The 16548-nt window shown below is 36.7% G+C and overlaps 1 protein-coding gene across 4 annotated transcripts in view; it reads right to left on the bottom strand.

Moving 5' to 3' along the window:
• TRAPPC12 (trafficking protein particle complex subunit 12) overlaps positions 1-16548 on the bottom strand; it is a 58764-nt gene that overhangs the window by 35184 nt on the left and 7032 nt on the right. For all 4 annotated transcript variants that reach the window (XR_012834388.1, XM_075747247.1, XM_075747246.1 and 1 more), the window contains exons 4-5: positions 6684-6797; positions 5700-5838 (exon numbers count right to left, since the gene is read on the bottom strand). Coding sequence is in view for 3 of the 4 variants with exons in the window: in XM_075747247.1 (XP_075603362.1) it covers positions 5700-5838; positions 6684-6797 (253 nt within the window). In the remaining variant the exon portion in view is untranslated. The remainder of the gene's footprint in view (positions 1-5699; positions 5839-6683; positions 6798-16548) is intronic.

A 16548-nucleotide genomic window follows, 5' to 3' on the forward strand; every position in this document is an offset into this window, starting at 1 on the left:
ATTTATTGCCCATGACCTGAGAACACAGATATTCTGAACTAAGATCTGGTTTTGAAAGGTTTCAAAAATAATTTTTCAGTCATGTGGAGTTATTTGCATTGAAGCAAGGAAAACGTAAGAGAAAGAATGCAGAAAAATCCAACAATTGCCCTACCACAAAGAGATCACCATAAATCTTACATACTGATAACTTTGAAATTAGACATACATTTCTTAACTAAAATATCTATATTATTTTAGAAAAATTTGTATTTGTAAGTCTGACTACTCTGAAGAGCCAGCTGGCACCACAACAATTGAGTGGTATTTATGCAAGTCGTATTAGCTAATTTCATAGGTAGAAGGTAGCTCTGAAGCAACAGAACAGATAGTGAATTTAGAGAGACGATAGAGATGTACACAGTGTTATAAATAAAATAATTGGCAAACCAGTTCCTCTAGAGGCTTTAATATGTTTTTTACTGTCAACATGAGCTTGATTGAAGAACTCTTTTGAGCAACTGCCAAGACTGAAGCAGCCTGACATGGGAGTGTAAGTTCAGGCACAGCAGTATTTGTGGTAACATATGAGAAAACCAATACCACATATAACAATGATTGGAGTCTTTTTTTCCTTCAGTTTTCCTGCAAAATTTATTAATGGATAGGAACACTTTATACGGTACAATTTCTTTAGCCTGTACATTTCTTCTCTTATGTATGTTTTCACCTTGATTAGTCCCTTTTGCCTCCCCACCCATCACAACTGGTTTTTTTTTCTTCCCCATACCACCTTCCATTCTGCTACAGTTCTCCCACTAACCAGAAGTTGAAGAGGATGAAAAGAAAAAAAAAAAAAAAGGACATTTCATTTAAAGCATCATCCAAAACTATGCTGAAAAAAGAGGAAAGGAAGCTTCAGCAAGGCTGCCTCCTACTAGCCCAGACAAGTAGGAGAGAAGAGAAGAAGAAAGGAAGATGGTAAACTCAAAATGGTCAAATGTCACTGTAGAGGCATCGCTACGTTCAACTGTGAAAGCTTATAGGAGATAATTTCGCAAATCCCTGCCTGTCCTTCCTTATGGCATAGGCTGACATTCAGAAGCAGGACCAAGCTTGAGAGAGCAGGTAGACCTTGGAGCTGTACACAGTCCTCTGCACTACATACAGTCCAGTTGCCTGTAAAATGCCTTCTGTGGGTATTAGAGAAAAATTCCGGATGTTTTCACAGTAAGCGTAGTGTCTCTGTGTCAACAGACATATGACCTGTAACAAATTTCCTATTACAACTTCTATCGCTCTCTACAACTACCTGGAAGGAGGTTGTGGTGAGGTGGGTGTTGGTCTCTTCTCCCAAGTAACAAGGGATAGGACAAGAGGAAATGGCCTCAAGTTGTGCCAGGGGAGGTTTAAATTGGGTATTAGGAAACGTTTATTCACCAAAAGGGTTGTCAGTCACTGGAACAGGCTGCCCAGGGAAGTGGTTGAGTCACCATCCCTGGGAGGTATTTAAAAGATGTGTAGATGTGGTGCTTAGGGACATGGTTTAGTGGTTGGACTTGGCAGTGTTAGGTTAATGGTTGGACTTGATGATCTTAAAGGTCTTTTCCAACCAAAACAATTCTATGACTCTAAATATAATAATTTATTACATTTCACCTTAGACATCAGCACTGAAAACTTGTTTACAGCTTGAGTGTGAATGACAGTTCTAGACCACGTATTATAGGATTCCTTTAGGGGGATTTGAATTTCAAAACTGAATAAAAGAAACAAATTAAGAGCACTGCTTGAGTAAAGAAAGACATCTAAAAAAAAAAAGACACCTCACACAGCCAACTATTTTTTGTATTAGTTTTTTCATGTATTTCTGCTAAAAATTCTAACTACAGTAGATACTAGTAAAGTCATAAAAGTCATATAGACTTAGTGAAATATGCTAAAACAATGGTTGTGATGTCTAGACTCACGCTACTTTGAGAGAAATATGTTTTTTTCTTTAATCTGTCACTTTCCATCTGAAAGTGGCATCGTATTGCAGCACACAATAGTGTATCTCTATGGTCACAACACAGGCACACAGTTTTTAACAGTATGTTACTTATTTAGGTACTTTCCACCAGACAACAGAAGACTGATTTCATGTTAGAGGAATACAGATGCTGCTGTATCATCACAAGGAGAATGAAAAGAGGAAAGGGAAAAAAACACCCCTATCTGTATAAACTTCTGGACAGGGGAATAGAAGTCCTATTTTTACTTGTGCATTTTGTCCCCCCCTCTTTGTAATTCAATATAAATTATTCTCAATTATTGTAGCTTTAGAACACTGATTTTGGTAGCATTAACTTTTCTGTAACTTACTGGTCTATTAACCAGAAACAAGATCAAATTGTCTCATAAAAGATTGAAATAGCATTTTAATGTTCCATTTTAATTGTTGGCTCTCATTTTTTCAGAAACACATAGGAATTACCAATGGAAAGGATATCTCTGGTTAGCCAATCTAGCATAGGAGAGAGTTTATGAAGTATCATGAGGAACACAAAAACACTATGAATAGAAGTGGGTCAGACTGTGTAAATATAAAGTCAAAACCCTAAAAAAAAAAAAAAATCCTGAAATCTATTAGTCAAGAGAATGATGACAAAAAAATCAGCCTTATATACCCCACAGACTACAATGGAGATGTGCAGGAAGCAATCTGGAACAGAGCTCCTGACCTAAGTACCTACCTATTAAAAACCAAAAAAATTATATATTAAATTGGATTTTTTGGCTCCACAGATGAATTTAGAAGAAATAAATCCATAACAGAATAATTTTAAGATTTTACTAGAAAATGAGAACGGTTTGCTCTCTGTCACTTATCAAATGGGAATGACCAAAGAGTGACTTAACTAATTTCACTGGCTGATACAAGGATCCCAGCAGATTCCACCTCCTAGATGGTGCGCACCTAAAGGTTATGGAGATGACTGACGAAAGATATAGCAGAAACCAGGAAAGGAAGATTTCAGAAAGATTAGATCTTACAGCCACGATGAAGACAACACTAATGTGATCCATGCACAGCATGGCTGCAAACGCTATACAAATTCTCAGATGAAACAGAGATTAGTAGCGTTGCCAAAAGGGAAAAAGCCTTGGGAAAGCTTCAGAGGAACATTAAGATGACCGGATTGGTCATGTTAAGTTAAATTAATTGAAAAAACATCTTCCACTCCTCATACATTCACTTGGAATTTAAATTCTTTGAGGTACATTTCTCAGAGATGAATGGATGACAGACTATCCTCACTGCTGTAAAAAGCTCAGGTACAGAAACTTTCCTTACTTCAAGCATAGAAAACACAGAAAACTTTCTATTTATTACATTTCTTCTTATGAATATTTTGAATACAAAGAAATGATGCAAAATATTGTATGTATTACAATTAACGTGTACCTTATTTATATCTATACTCTCATTTCTTAAATTGATTTTTAAGTGCTTCCTCCATTTATATACCATGAATCAAAATTAAAATGTTGAAACAAAACTCTTCCTTTTATGCTTGTTACACCACAAAATGATATGTAAAATTACCAAACAGCAGTGGATTCTGGATTCATACTAATACATTTCAACCAAAATATACAAATGATTTATATCTATTTCATTATTTAAATTAGCTGGCTAATGATGCATGTATACTAAATTTCTTTATCCATAATACAACACTGCGTAGTTTAATGCTAGCCAGAAGAGAACTGCTTGCTCTCTCCTATATGCCTGCAAATAGCATCTCTCTCTCTCTCTCCTCCAAACTACATAAGGAAGGTTTGATAGCTGTTCCCAGATCTTCATCACACTGTTATTTATATGAAATATCTACACTCAGGAGGTCAGTTCCATCCAACTTTGATCTTATTTTCCTTACAGATAATCAGATTATGGTCCTGGTTCAGCTGTTAAAAATGAACTGAGGCATATAATCATGAAACAGAACATTTTTCTTATGCTCACCTTTTTACCATAAATACCTTCATAATTTGTATGAAATAACTGCAGCGGTTGAATGGCTGCTGCAAAGAGTTTGGATCCAACGTTCAGTCACAGGACTGGTGCCTGCAACAGCTGGCCAGACTGTCCAGAACCATTGCTACGTGTATGCTCTGTGGCATGAGGACTGAAATGCCTCAAACATTGACATGACCTGCAAGGATTCTTTCCTTAGGCAAAATAACTTATTTTTAATACTGGAAAAAGATGTGGAAACATACATATGGCCTGGGGAAGACTAGTACTCCTGTGCAGCACTGCATCATGCGAAAAGCTGTCAAAATATAACCAGATCCAAGGAGCTGTCCAGCCTGATGGTCAAAACATCTCTCACTCTTAAAAATAACACAGTTACTTCTCAGTGGATTGAATATATTCAAGGCAAACCAGGAATTTTTTGCCTGTGATTGCCTGAAAGCTGATGAGTAAGGCCAGAGGGACTTGTTCTAGGCAGTCCACATTGGCCTTGCTGGGCTACAACTGATCCTTTGCATGACTAAACAGATGAAACAATCTTCTGCAAAAGATCCTTTCTTGATACCAACTTTCCTTCCTCAGCAACCTCAAAATCTCTGTATCTTTCTAGATTTCCTCATTGAGACTACCAGCATCTTCTGCAAAATGGACTATATTTTTTCAGAGAGTCGCACTGCCTATTACAACTGTTACTTACAAGCATTTTATTATACATTGTGGTTCAAATAGGAAAGCCAAAGAACAGCAAGATCACTCAACAGTGTACTTGCACCAGAGAGTTATTGACTTGTAAATAACAGATTTGAAAAAAAAAAATAAAAATTTAAAAATAGTCTGAACAGGAGGGAAATTGCTCTTAAAAATAGCTGGTTTTCAAATCCAGATTCCTGGAGGACTAGACTACCCTGGGTAGTAGAACTATTTGGTTAACCTATGGGCTATTGGGAGCAGTGAGAAAAGGGTAGAGATAAACTGCTTATAAAGAATTGAGGCTGGTGGTGTCTTTCTTCCTCTTCAACAATGGGATACACAGTAAATTACTGATTTTTATTTCGTTTCAACTACTAAGCAAATAATATTACACTGAACCAGTAATTTTTTTATTAAGGAAAATTATCGAATTAGCTCTAAATTTAATTTTTTTAAAAAATTCCTAGAAACCAGGAAAACTAAGAAAATAACACCTGCATTGGCACGTGTGCATGGACATGCAAGTGTTAAAAATACCATATTGATAGTACTTGGATGAATTTAAGAGGAAAAGCTTATAGATTCTGTTTCTACAAACTCTCTCATCACCTTTCACAGCCTGTTTCTAGCTAAAATGAACTATTAAAGTTTGGGGTTTTTTCATTTCAATACCCTAGAACTAAACTATTACATTTACTTGTTAAAAATGTTCCTCTTTCAAACCAATGCTGTATCAGCATCAGAAAATACATTGCCTACCTATATTGTGACGGACTAGTTTTATCCCTTATTGTTATCCCTTATCACTACCTCTATAATGCAAACAACACTTTAACCATCGTTAATGCTTTAACCATAATTAATCATATTATTCTGTGGGTGGGAAAAAAAAAAGAAATAATCCAAAGTTCACCAATGCTTCAGAATTACAAAAAAATGAATCCATTATTTTATAGTGACTGGTAAAAATGGCAAAAATAAAAAGCATTTTATAAAACAAGTATCTTACCTTTTCGTCCGGGGTATACATGAGGATAATATTCATAATAAAGATCAGGCTGGTCTAAATTTCCAAATGGTTCAAATTCCACTTCTGCATTTTGGAATAGATTCAGTTTTACCAGCAGTGCTAGTCTCACAAACCACAGCTAAAAATTAATACATACACAAAAAGAAAGGAAAAGACAAGATCTGTTATTAGTTTCAATCACAAGCCACATGCAAATACAATTTCAACTTTCTAAGTTTTTCTGACAAAGTTGAGTAAAGAGTTTCTATGTTACTTACTAATAAGAATATAGAATATTTTTCATAAGATCATCTAAAGAAAACATAGATGACTGATGTTTTAATTGTTTGTAAAGGTATTGAGATTTTGAAGATAAAATTTAAAAACTAGCCTGCTTCAGAATTATAACATCTCTCTTTAAATTGAGTTAGCATGTAATAATCCTTAATACCGTTTAAACTGTTTTTCCAATTTTATGCAATTCATAAAATCTGTTATGATTTTGGTGAAATTCCATGACCTTTATAGTTACTAGGGCCAGAACCAAGTGTTGTCATCTGGTCACACTTTGTTCAGTAAAATATTTGCAATGTTTCACAGGCCTTATTAATTTGGGTTCTTATTTTCTTATCATCATGAAACATACTTCTAACATGTGAAATCTTACCACAAAGTTCACATTCTAGGTAGTAGTGTCCATGAACTTTAGCACAGTGAGTCCTCCAAGATAGCAAAACATTCTTTTTTACTACTGTGATTAACTTTAATAACATACAATTAAGATAGAATTTTACTTTTAAAAAAATATTTTGTTTTAAATGAAGACCTACTTTACATAAGCAAACAGAAAATGTGACTTGATACAATGCTTTAATAAGCTCAGTTTTTAGGTAACAATTGGGAAAAGAAGTTTGATTGTGTTAAAAAAATTGCCACAGTGAACATTGTTGGAAAAAAGTGACAAGGTTGTATCTTTAAACATACTTGTAAAGAATCTGTTGTATGGTTAGTAGGTAGTCCACTTTTTTTATAGCCTTGACCATGTGCAGTTAGAAGCCGCCCACACAAGTCAACTGCTGCCCTCCAGTTTTTACTGCTCTGGGAAGAAGAAAAAAGTAAGTAGCAAAATCATAAAGTCCCTAAAACGCACAACCGCTTATTTTGCCTGAAGCAGCTACATCTACACATCAGTAACAATGACAAGGTCAGGACAGCTGGCCAGTGAGCAGCAGAATGTCATTTGTCAAAGCTGCACATCTAATTAGAGGCAGAAAGTGAAATCAAGCATTAATATTACCAATCACTAAAACAGAAGAATATACACCCCCATATGGGATTCTAAGCTTAAAGTTGTACCATGTTTGCTAATATACTTGAATATGCTACAATATTCACAATTTTGTTTTCTCCTCAAAAGGAGAAAAAAATTGCCAGCCATATTTCGATAATCACATCCAAGTTACTCTACTGTTGTAAAAGTATTTAATGCCTATTCCTACCTCACTGACTTCAGTATTTCACATTATTGCCCCTAGTGCAGTTCATTTAATGGAAACAGACTTTCTTAACATTGCCCAGAAAACAGAATTCCTATCAATTAAGAACAAAGGACAAGAAACAATACAATGCATAAAATTCTAAATTCAGAACAACAATTGTTTCACCTATAAAATGTAAACATCTGAATTTCCATTGCATGGCTAACTTCAAAATATTCTTAAATATATTTTTTTATTCATAAAACAAAATCATTCCTAGTTAGACAAGTCAAAATGTCTTGTCACTCTGTCATCCCATTAATGTTTCTGCCTTCTATACACTAATGCAGCCATGTCAATAGCTAACACTACCAAAAACTTGAAACACAGACTAATGCTTCACAGGTTTTAAGCTATTATACTTTTCTATAGAGGATTTTTCAAGAGACATGTATCCAGCAGGTCATTATAAAACAAATGCGTCTTGTTCCTGAAAATCTTTTTTCAAATAGTTTCTTTAATACATAAAAAAAAAATGATAAATGTAATAGAAAACTGGCATGTTGTCTGATGAAACGTAAAGGAATAGAATATATCAATGCTTGCAAAGTTCATGTACCCTGAATTAGTATTTTATTGAATTCTCTCCAAAGTTTAGGCTTTAGAAAACATGTCAATACAGCAAACAGTTACATAGAAAAACCAGTAGTAACAGCTGAAGTGTTTTCATACTCTCTAGTCCCCATTTTGCAGTGATATAGTTCAAATGGCCGCTACAGAGATCACGGTGCACTGACCGCCTCATCTCTTTTCCCTGCATTGTCAAAATCCAGGTAAAAATTTGATTTCCGCTGGAAATACAGAAGTTGGCTGACAGCAAGACCACGAAGCAACATAGCTGCTTCTGAGACGTCTACGCTCTTATGGAAGAGCAGGAATTGATAATGCATTTATAACATCTTTCACCATATATCTATCATCAATTTAGAAAAGCAGAAAGATGCCGACATGGATTACCTGAAATGTATTCCTGTTGTGCAGAGACAAATTAATTTCTTACTATCCTTAGAACAGAAGCGGACACAGACTCTAAAAACCACACAACTTCTCTTCCCAAGTGAGAGTTAGGATCCAAAAATAATAACAGAACATTTATGATAAACTTAGGTACTACAATTTTTAAAATTCTATTTCAGGCATGGACAAAAAATACTTTATAGAACAAGACAGCCAGGAAAAGCAAGTCTGATGACCACTGTAAAAACAGTCTTTGCTGGAAAATGAAACATAATATTCATCATGATTTCAAAATCAGAGCTGCCTGCTGGTCACGGAGCAGAATACTTTGCAGAAGCTTAATATAAGGCTGCTGGCAGTATAACTCAATTTGAAATTTGCAGAACACACTATTGTCTCTGGCAAATTATACCAGACTTAGAGTTGCCAGAGTTGCCAGTCCACCAGAAATCTTTATCCAGTTATCTCAAACACCCCCCAAAACCTTGCAGGTCAGTCACTTTCACATTTTCTGTGGTCTACAGCCACACAGTCCTTACAACCTGGGTCCCTTGTTCCTGAAAGTAATAGAGATAAATTTTGTTTGTAAGTCCTAAGTAGAGGCTTAAAGCAAATGTGGATACTACAGCTTTGATTATAGCATCAAAAATACTTAAAAACATTCTCAAAGAATAAAATATTTTTTCTACGATGATCAGGACATCGTCCTCCAGCAGCAACTGTGTGAAAACATTTTATCCTAGAGAAAATACTGTCAAGCAATTGTTATTGCCAAATAGTGCACTAACACAGTATTGGCCTGGCAGAAGAGAACTTCTGATCTGATGATCAGAAGGCTGGAGCACCTCTCTTATGAAGACATGCTGAGAGAGTTGGGGTTCTTCAGCCTGGAGAAGGCAGCGGCTCCAGGGAGACCTAATGGTAGCGTTCCAGTACCTGAAGGGGGCCTACAGGAAAGATGGTGAGGGACTGTTTACAAGGGCATGTAGTGATAGGACAAGGGGCAATGGCTTTAAACTAAAAGAGGGTAGATTTAGATTAGATATTGTGAAGAAATTCTTCATGATGAGGGTGGAGAGGCACTGGAATAGGTTGCCCAGAGAAGCTGTGGAGGCCCCATCCCTGGAAGTGTTCAAGGCCACCTGGATGGGGCTTTGGGCAACGTGGTCTAGTGGAGGGTGTCCCTGCCCATGGCAGGGCGGTTGGAACTAGATGATCTTTGAGGTCCCTTCCAGCCCAAACCATTCTGTGATTTTCTCCACACATGACCTTAGCAAATCTTTTTTTCACAAAAGAATATGGAGCTATTGTTCTTTTAATGAAAGCTACCAGTTTGTATGATTTATGTGCTTTTTACACTCTACTAGCCCAGATGTTTAACTTATGAAGGGATTTTTTTGTGCATGTAACATAGCCAAAAATTAAAAAAACCCAAAACGTGTCAGTACTGACTGCTGTACACGCACCACAAGCAGATTAGCCACCCAACAATGTGACTGCATTATTCCTTGCAGAATTCCTCTGTTCTTTACAAAATCAGAAGAGGTCCAGAGGGAGGTTTACATACGGATGGGAAACTGCATAGTAAACCAGATTTCAAATAAAAAGGATTTATTTTTTTTAAGACAGACAGAACCAGCCCAATATTTTTTTCTTTTCATTGAACTTCTTAAGTTGTCTGAGACTTGAATGCAATGACTCTAGGTTTAACTTAAAAAAAAAAAAAAAAAAAAAGTAGACAGTAGTGCCAGGATTTTGTCAAGCCATTACCCCAGAGGTAGGAACTGAAAGTTTTATGTAGCTTGATGTGATAGTCTTGTGTGCTACGGAGCACCCCCTCCACCTACTCTTTTTTTTTCCCCTTTCTCCAACGTAAGCTTACCTTGCACAAAAATCTAACTTGCCTGTTTTTGAAAAAAAAACCCAAACAAACAGATGTTTATTATCTTATGGCTTCTTTTGATTGCACCTCCAGCCTAATTAAATACTGTATCTGCAGCTTTAAGAGATAAAAATAACAGTGTAAGGCGACCAACTCTCCACTCCTCATTTTACTGACTTACATTCCACTGTTTTCGAAATAAGAACCCAAAAAAGGCTATCATGATCCCCTTTTATTAAAAGCAATAAAACGAAACAGCCTAAAAAACCATCTGAAATGGAGTCGACAACGTGAGTTATAAACTCTGATAAATCCACATCTAAAGATCTGGTAATGCTTCTAGTCCATTTGGTCCAAGTTAAAAGTAACTGAGATATTCTGTACATTCCAGTCTTCAATAAGCCTAGTTTCTGCAAAGAGGAATAAAGTAATGGGATGTAAGGTAGAAAACAATTCCAGTGACTAAAATTAGAATGTTATTAGTTCAAATACAAGAATAGCACTGAAGATGATGTATTTTTTAGACTCAGAAATGAAGAAAACTTCCAATTAAGTAAAATGACTCAATACAAGCCAAAACTGTAGTCTGTCTGGAAAAATATTTTTTACATTTCTTCCTTTTATAATAAAATGCCAGAAGAACTTTAATTATCAGAATTTTCACTATATCTGAAAGACTTTTGTCTGAAAGAATTTTCATTCTATTATGAAGACATTTACTGATTTTGACAGAGAAAGTACTACTAAATAACAGTACCACAGTCTCTCATAAATAACTTCCTTTGAAGTCTCCTTGTGCAGGTCAATTTTGCTTGCTTTTTTAATTATGGTTGAACAAAGACCGTAGACATATGACTGCAGAAGTGTTTGTGTTTCTCCTTTGAATACAATCTTATACGTTGTTTTCCTGAATGAAAGCAGTGAAGCTCAGGTGATGCAACAAATACAGCTAATACCCAGGTGGAATTCTGTCAAGCAAAGAGATTCGTGCACACTGGACGTCTACAGAAAACACGTTCAATGAAAAGGAAACTCATCTGGCACATGAAGACAATTTATAACATTATTCAGTCTCTCAAGAAAACAATTTTGGTTCAGAGGTAAGACACTGAAATTTTATCCAATAAATTGATGCTTTTTAGTGTAGAAATGCAACCTCCCCCACAAGTTTCAATTACTGTTTGTGCTACTTGTGTCTCCCATCTTCTCTCAAATCAGCTACAAAAATGTTGGAAATTGCTCACTGATTTAGAAATAAAGGAACCCCCCCCCCATATTTTTAAGGAAAATTTCTAAAGTGAGTATGTATTCCATACCACTGTATCCAAGTTTGTTATATTTGAAAATATATGCAAGAGCACAACATTAATCATGTGCAAAAGTAACAGTATATGATTTTTTTTTTAAATAGACTCAAAGGGAGTCATTAACTCTACATGTAACACTATTAAAGTGATTAAAATGTCCTCCTCCACTAGCTATGACATTCTTCTCCCCTGTAAATTACATTGGTAGAGCACTTTCACATCAGTTAAGAAAATGTAGTTTGTAACCCTTTCCTGGTCTAGTAGCTTGAAGAAATGATCACATATTTAGAGCAAACATTACTTATTTATAGTGGCAAGATACAATAGTCGTCTTTTATAGGTATGACAACTATTAAAGACATAATTTTCCTGTGGCTGCAAACACCTTACAACTCAAAATATCAGAAAGGTCTCCAGTAAGAAATATTGTGCTATTTGTCCAAATGAGGGAAAACAATTAATCTAAAATATGGAATAACAGGAACTAACATAATTGCAGCTTGCACCTTGTATTTACAATTTTTATTTGCTGCTGTAGAACAAAGCAATGCTGTGAAGACAAGCCTCTGCTTACATCTATTTGCTCTAGAGGTAAATGCACGTCCCTACGCCAGATTAACAGAACTTTTCAGAAACTGAAAACTCAGATTTTCTGTTTCCAGTTGAAACATATAAACTGTTAGGCTCTACAGATGTGAAACTCTATTTACAAGTTATCATCTCAATGATAAGCACAGACTTATAGCATTACTTTTCTCCAGCACTCCTATAGCTCTTAAAAGCCTCAAAGTTGTACAACTGCACAACCTCCCCATCACTATCTTACCAGTAAAGCATTTCCAATTCACTGTTACCCATTCCATAGCAGAAATTTAAATTGTGAAAGTCCAGTTGTTCAATAAACCATCTTTGGGTTATCAGTACAAATCTCACTAAAATCAACTAGTGACCACATTCATGCTGAACAAGCAATGTTGTTAGCTGAGTTTAACAATCTGAGTTCAGTTCCTGGTCAACAAGTATTTGTCTTAGAAGTGACAAATTGGTGAACCTTTGGAAGTTCAGCTTACTACCTTCTTGATAACATTTGTTTTCTGACAACTAATTGTATTTAAGGAAACTTTTGCAGACTGTTTGCACTGTGATCCCCCAAAAAGGACTTCAGTCTCCAACATTCTTTGCTGCAAGCACTAACTTCATCTTATTCACAGAATTGTCTTTTAATTTGTATAAGTAAATGATTTTTACTGGAACTTTTATAAGGAAGGTGAGAAGTTACTACTCAAGGTTGTACACTTGAATCAATCCAATTTAAGATATTCTTTTGTGACCTTGGTGACCAGAGCTGGTATCTGCAGTTATAGATGTAATCTAGGAAATATTGTCAATATATGTAAGGACCACATCACCAAGCAAAAAAATCACATGATTTAGAATATCAGAATAATAGAAAAGGTAAAACACAATCGTTAACATGGAAGGTTATGTAACTTAGAATATAATGTGTTGAGTCCTAGACAGTGAAAATAAAAAGATGTTAGCTTAAATTGGAATAAATTCTGAGTAGAGCTACTAGGATGATTATGAAGACATCCATGATGAGATGACTAGAAGAGTTATTTTTGCCTTTAAAAAGAAAATCTGGGAAGTGGAAATATCACTGCTATCTACCCATACAGAGTAGCAGTGGAGAGGAAGCAAATACTGAGAAAAGAAAATGACTTAAAAAGCAACATAAGATCAAAACATTTAAATCATTGTAAAAAACTTTATTAGAAAGAAGATTTTGAGAGAGGACTGATTAGCATTCCTTTGATTAGCCAAAGGAAGGAAAGTTCTGGAATAACCTTTGAAAGTAGTAGCAATGTATCTATATTTGTTAAAATAGCCAAATAAGCTAAGAAAAGCAATTGCATGGTAGAATAAAGGAGCTCCAGAGTTGCAGGTGAAGACCTGTCGTATGAAGATTTGGGATACCATGAGCCGATTAGTGTGCTTTTCCCATCCACACAGGATTAAAACATCAACCAGATACAAATGAAGCATTTTCTTCTGGAGCAGACAGGCTTGGAACACTGTTCCCCCCTGCCTATTCTTCCTTCCTTCCCATAATAAGATGGAGTTTACCCGTCTGAGAATTTTAACCTAACAAATTTCTTCCTAACAGGACTTAACATTCACTTTTGGTTTCAGCTGTCACTGGTGCCTTCCTACAGCCTGTGACAGTTCTTGAGACTTTTAGATGGGATCCCAGATTTATACATCTAAATTTAGATGTGATTATTAACTGTACTGATTAGATCTCTTTTGACTTGAGAGTTCAGACTGCAGCTCACGTGTAAACACCTAAATAATAGGTACCACTCTGAAGCTGAAGTTTATCCTAATTCTATGTATTTCTCTTCTGTACTGTGGACCCCTTTGAAACAGACTCTTTTAAGTGGTTGTCCATTTCTGAAAGGGATTGAATTGGGTGACTGAAATGATCTCATTAGTGCTCATGTTCACATGGATACCAAACAAGGAAAAAAATCTTAACTTCACAGAAACTGCATAGCAACACTCCCAACTTTCATCAGTTTTTATCTATATGTTAATGAAAATATTCCCTCTAAGTGGCCTTCTGCATGAAAAAAATATATTCACTGAACATATTTGGTCAGGAATTCACTCAAAGAAAGCAGAATTGATAGTTGGTAACTGAGCACTTAATATACGTTATTCTGGCCTACTCTGTATGTAAAAAGCACACTTTTTAAATTAATATAATCTATCATAGGATTGTAAAGTCTGAAATACCTTTTAAGACTGTTGACAATCAGAAAAAAATTCTCCACATTAAGAATTTCAGAAAAACCAGCAATGTTTGCAAGGAAAAAACCAAAATAACCTAATTCTTATCATAGAATCACAGAATCAGAGAATGGTTTGGGCTGGAAGAGACCTCAAAGACCATCTAGTTCCAACTCCCCTGCTGCGGGCAGGGACACCCTCCACTAGACCACGTTGCCCAAAGCCCCATCCAACCTGGCCTTGAACACTGCCAGGGAGGGGACATCCACAACCTCTCTGGGCAACCTCTTTCAGTGCCTCACCACCCTCACAGTAAAGAATTTCTTTCTAACATCTAATCTAAATCGACCCTCCTTCAGCTTAAACCCATTACCCCTTGTCCTGTCACTACACTCCCGAATAAACAGTCCCTCACCATCTTTCCTTCAGGTACTGGAAGGCTGCAATTAGATCTCCCCGGAGCCTTCTTTTCTCCAGGCTGAACAATCCCAACTCTCTCAGCCTGTCCTCATAGGAGAGGTGCTCCATCCCTCCAGTCAGCTTTGTGGCCCTCCTCTGGACTCACTCCAACAGCTCCATGTCTTTCTTATACTGGGGCCCCCAGAGCTGGACTCAGTACTCCAGGTGGGGTCTCACCAGAGTGGAGTAGAGGGGCAGGATCACCTCCCTCGACCTGCTGGTCACACCTCTTTTGATGCAGCCCACAACATGGTTGGCTTTCTGGGCTGCAAGCGCACATTGCCAGTTCATGTTGAGCTTCTCATCCATCAGTACCCCCAAGTCCTTCTCCTCAGGGCTGTTTTCAATCCATTCCTTGCCCAGCCTATAGCTGTGCTTGGGAATGCGCCAACCAGTGTGCAGGACCTTGCACTTGGCCTTGCTGAACTTCATGCGGTTCGCACGGGCCCACCTCTCCAGCCTGTGAAGGTCCCTCTGGATGGCATCCCTTCCCTCCAGCATGTCGACAGCACCACACAGCTTGGTGTTGTCGGCAAACTTGCTGAGGGTGCACTCGATCCAATTGTCCATGTCACTGACAAAGATGTTGAACAGTGCTGGTCCCAGTACCGACCCCTGAGGGACACCACTTGTCACTGGTCTCCACTTTGGACACTGAGCCGCTGACCACAACTCTTTGAGTGCGACCATCCAGCTAATTCCTTATCCACTGAGTGGTCCATCCATTGAATCTATGTCTCTCTAGGGATATGGATGTCATGCGGGACAGTGTCAAATGCCTTGCACAAGTCCCGGTAGATGACATCTGTCGCTCTTCCCTTCGCCACCAATGCTGTAACCCCATCATAGAAGGCCACCAAATTTGTCAGGCATGATTTGCCCTTAGTGAAGCCATGTTGTCTGTCACCAGTCATATAACTCACAAAACTGAGAAATGGTTATCTTGCATACTCATGACTGGAAGCCTTGAAAGCTGAAGAACATCCTGACTTCTAGCTGAATGGCTGCAATTTTACCAAAAAAAAAATACTTTTTAATAAGACAAATTTTAAAAAAAAATCTGCTGGAGTTAGAAAAAAAGCAGATGGCTGCAGATTGCCTACTATCTTCTCTGCTTTGATCCTAAAAGCCTGAGCACTGCTCTTGTAGAGCTTAAGAGCACACTCAAAGCTAAAACAGTATCACTGGCAGCACTGTATTTAAGGAACAAGATGGTCTGCAGCACAGAACATTTTGCATGGACGCAGCTACCAGACCAAACAGAAAAAGATTTCCCATATGTCAAAGATCCTCTTCTGGAAGAGGGAAAGGAAGTGCTGAAAAAGGTTTTTTCTACTTAGACACTCATGGGAACAAGATTTTTAGTAAGATGTTTTTTTTCCTCTCCAAGTTAAGTAAAACATTGAGACTAGTAGAAAAATATCTATTTTCAGGATGGAGATCACAATCTTTTTTTTCACATTTAATTTCAAAAATTACATCTCAACTCCTTTAAGAAGACTTGAGGAGACCACCTAGAGTTTTCCCAACATGACAAAAAGCCTGTTTTGGAGCTCTACATGTAACATAACATGATTAAAATATGTTAAATACTAAATACAGACTGTCCTAACACTTATAATTCTTCACTGCTTTTCCTCAGTAATTTTTCATCCATTGTTTTCAAAAAATAAAATAAGCCTAAAATATTTTGACATTTCAACAGATTAAGTAAAGCCCAGTCATGTAATAGTAATGAGTTTCATACAGGAACACAATGGTTGAAAGAACAAGGCAAGTTTCATAAGGCTGGTAGATGCAACTATTTCCAGGTCTGAAATATTTACATTAAGGAAAGGATTTTAACTTAGAGAAAATTAAGGTTTCACTTGGAAGTAATTTAATTTAGTTTTCCTGCAGTGAAATAAAAAAAT

This window comes from Balearica regulorum, chromosome 3, assembly GCF_011004875.1.
Source record: "Balearica regulorum gibbericeps isolate bBalReg1 chromosome 3, bBalReg1.pri, whole genome shotgun sequence".
NCBI classification, from domain to species: Eukaryota; Metazoa; Chordata; class Aves; order Gruiformes; family Gruidae; genus Balearica; species Balearica regulorum.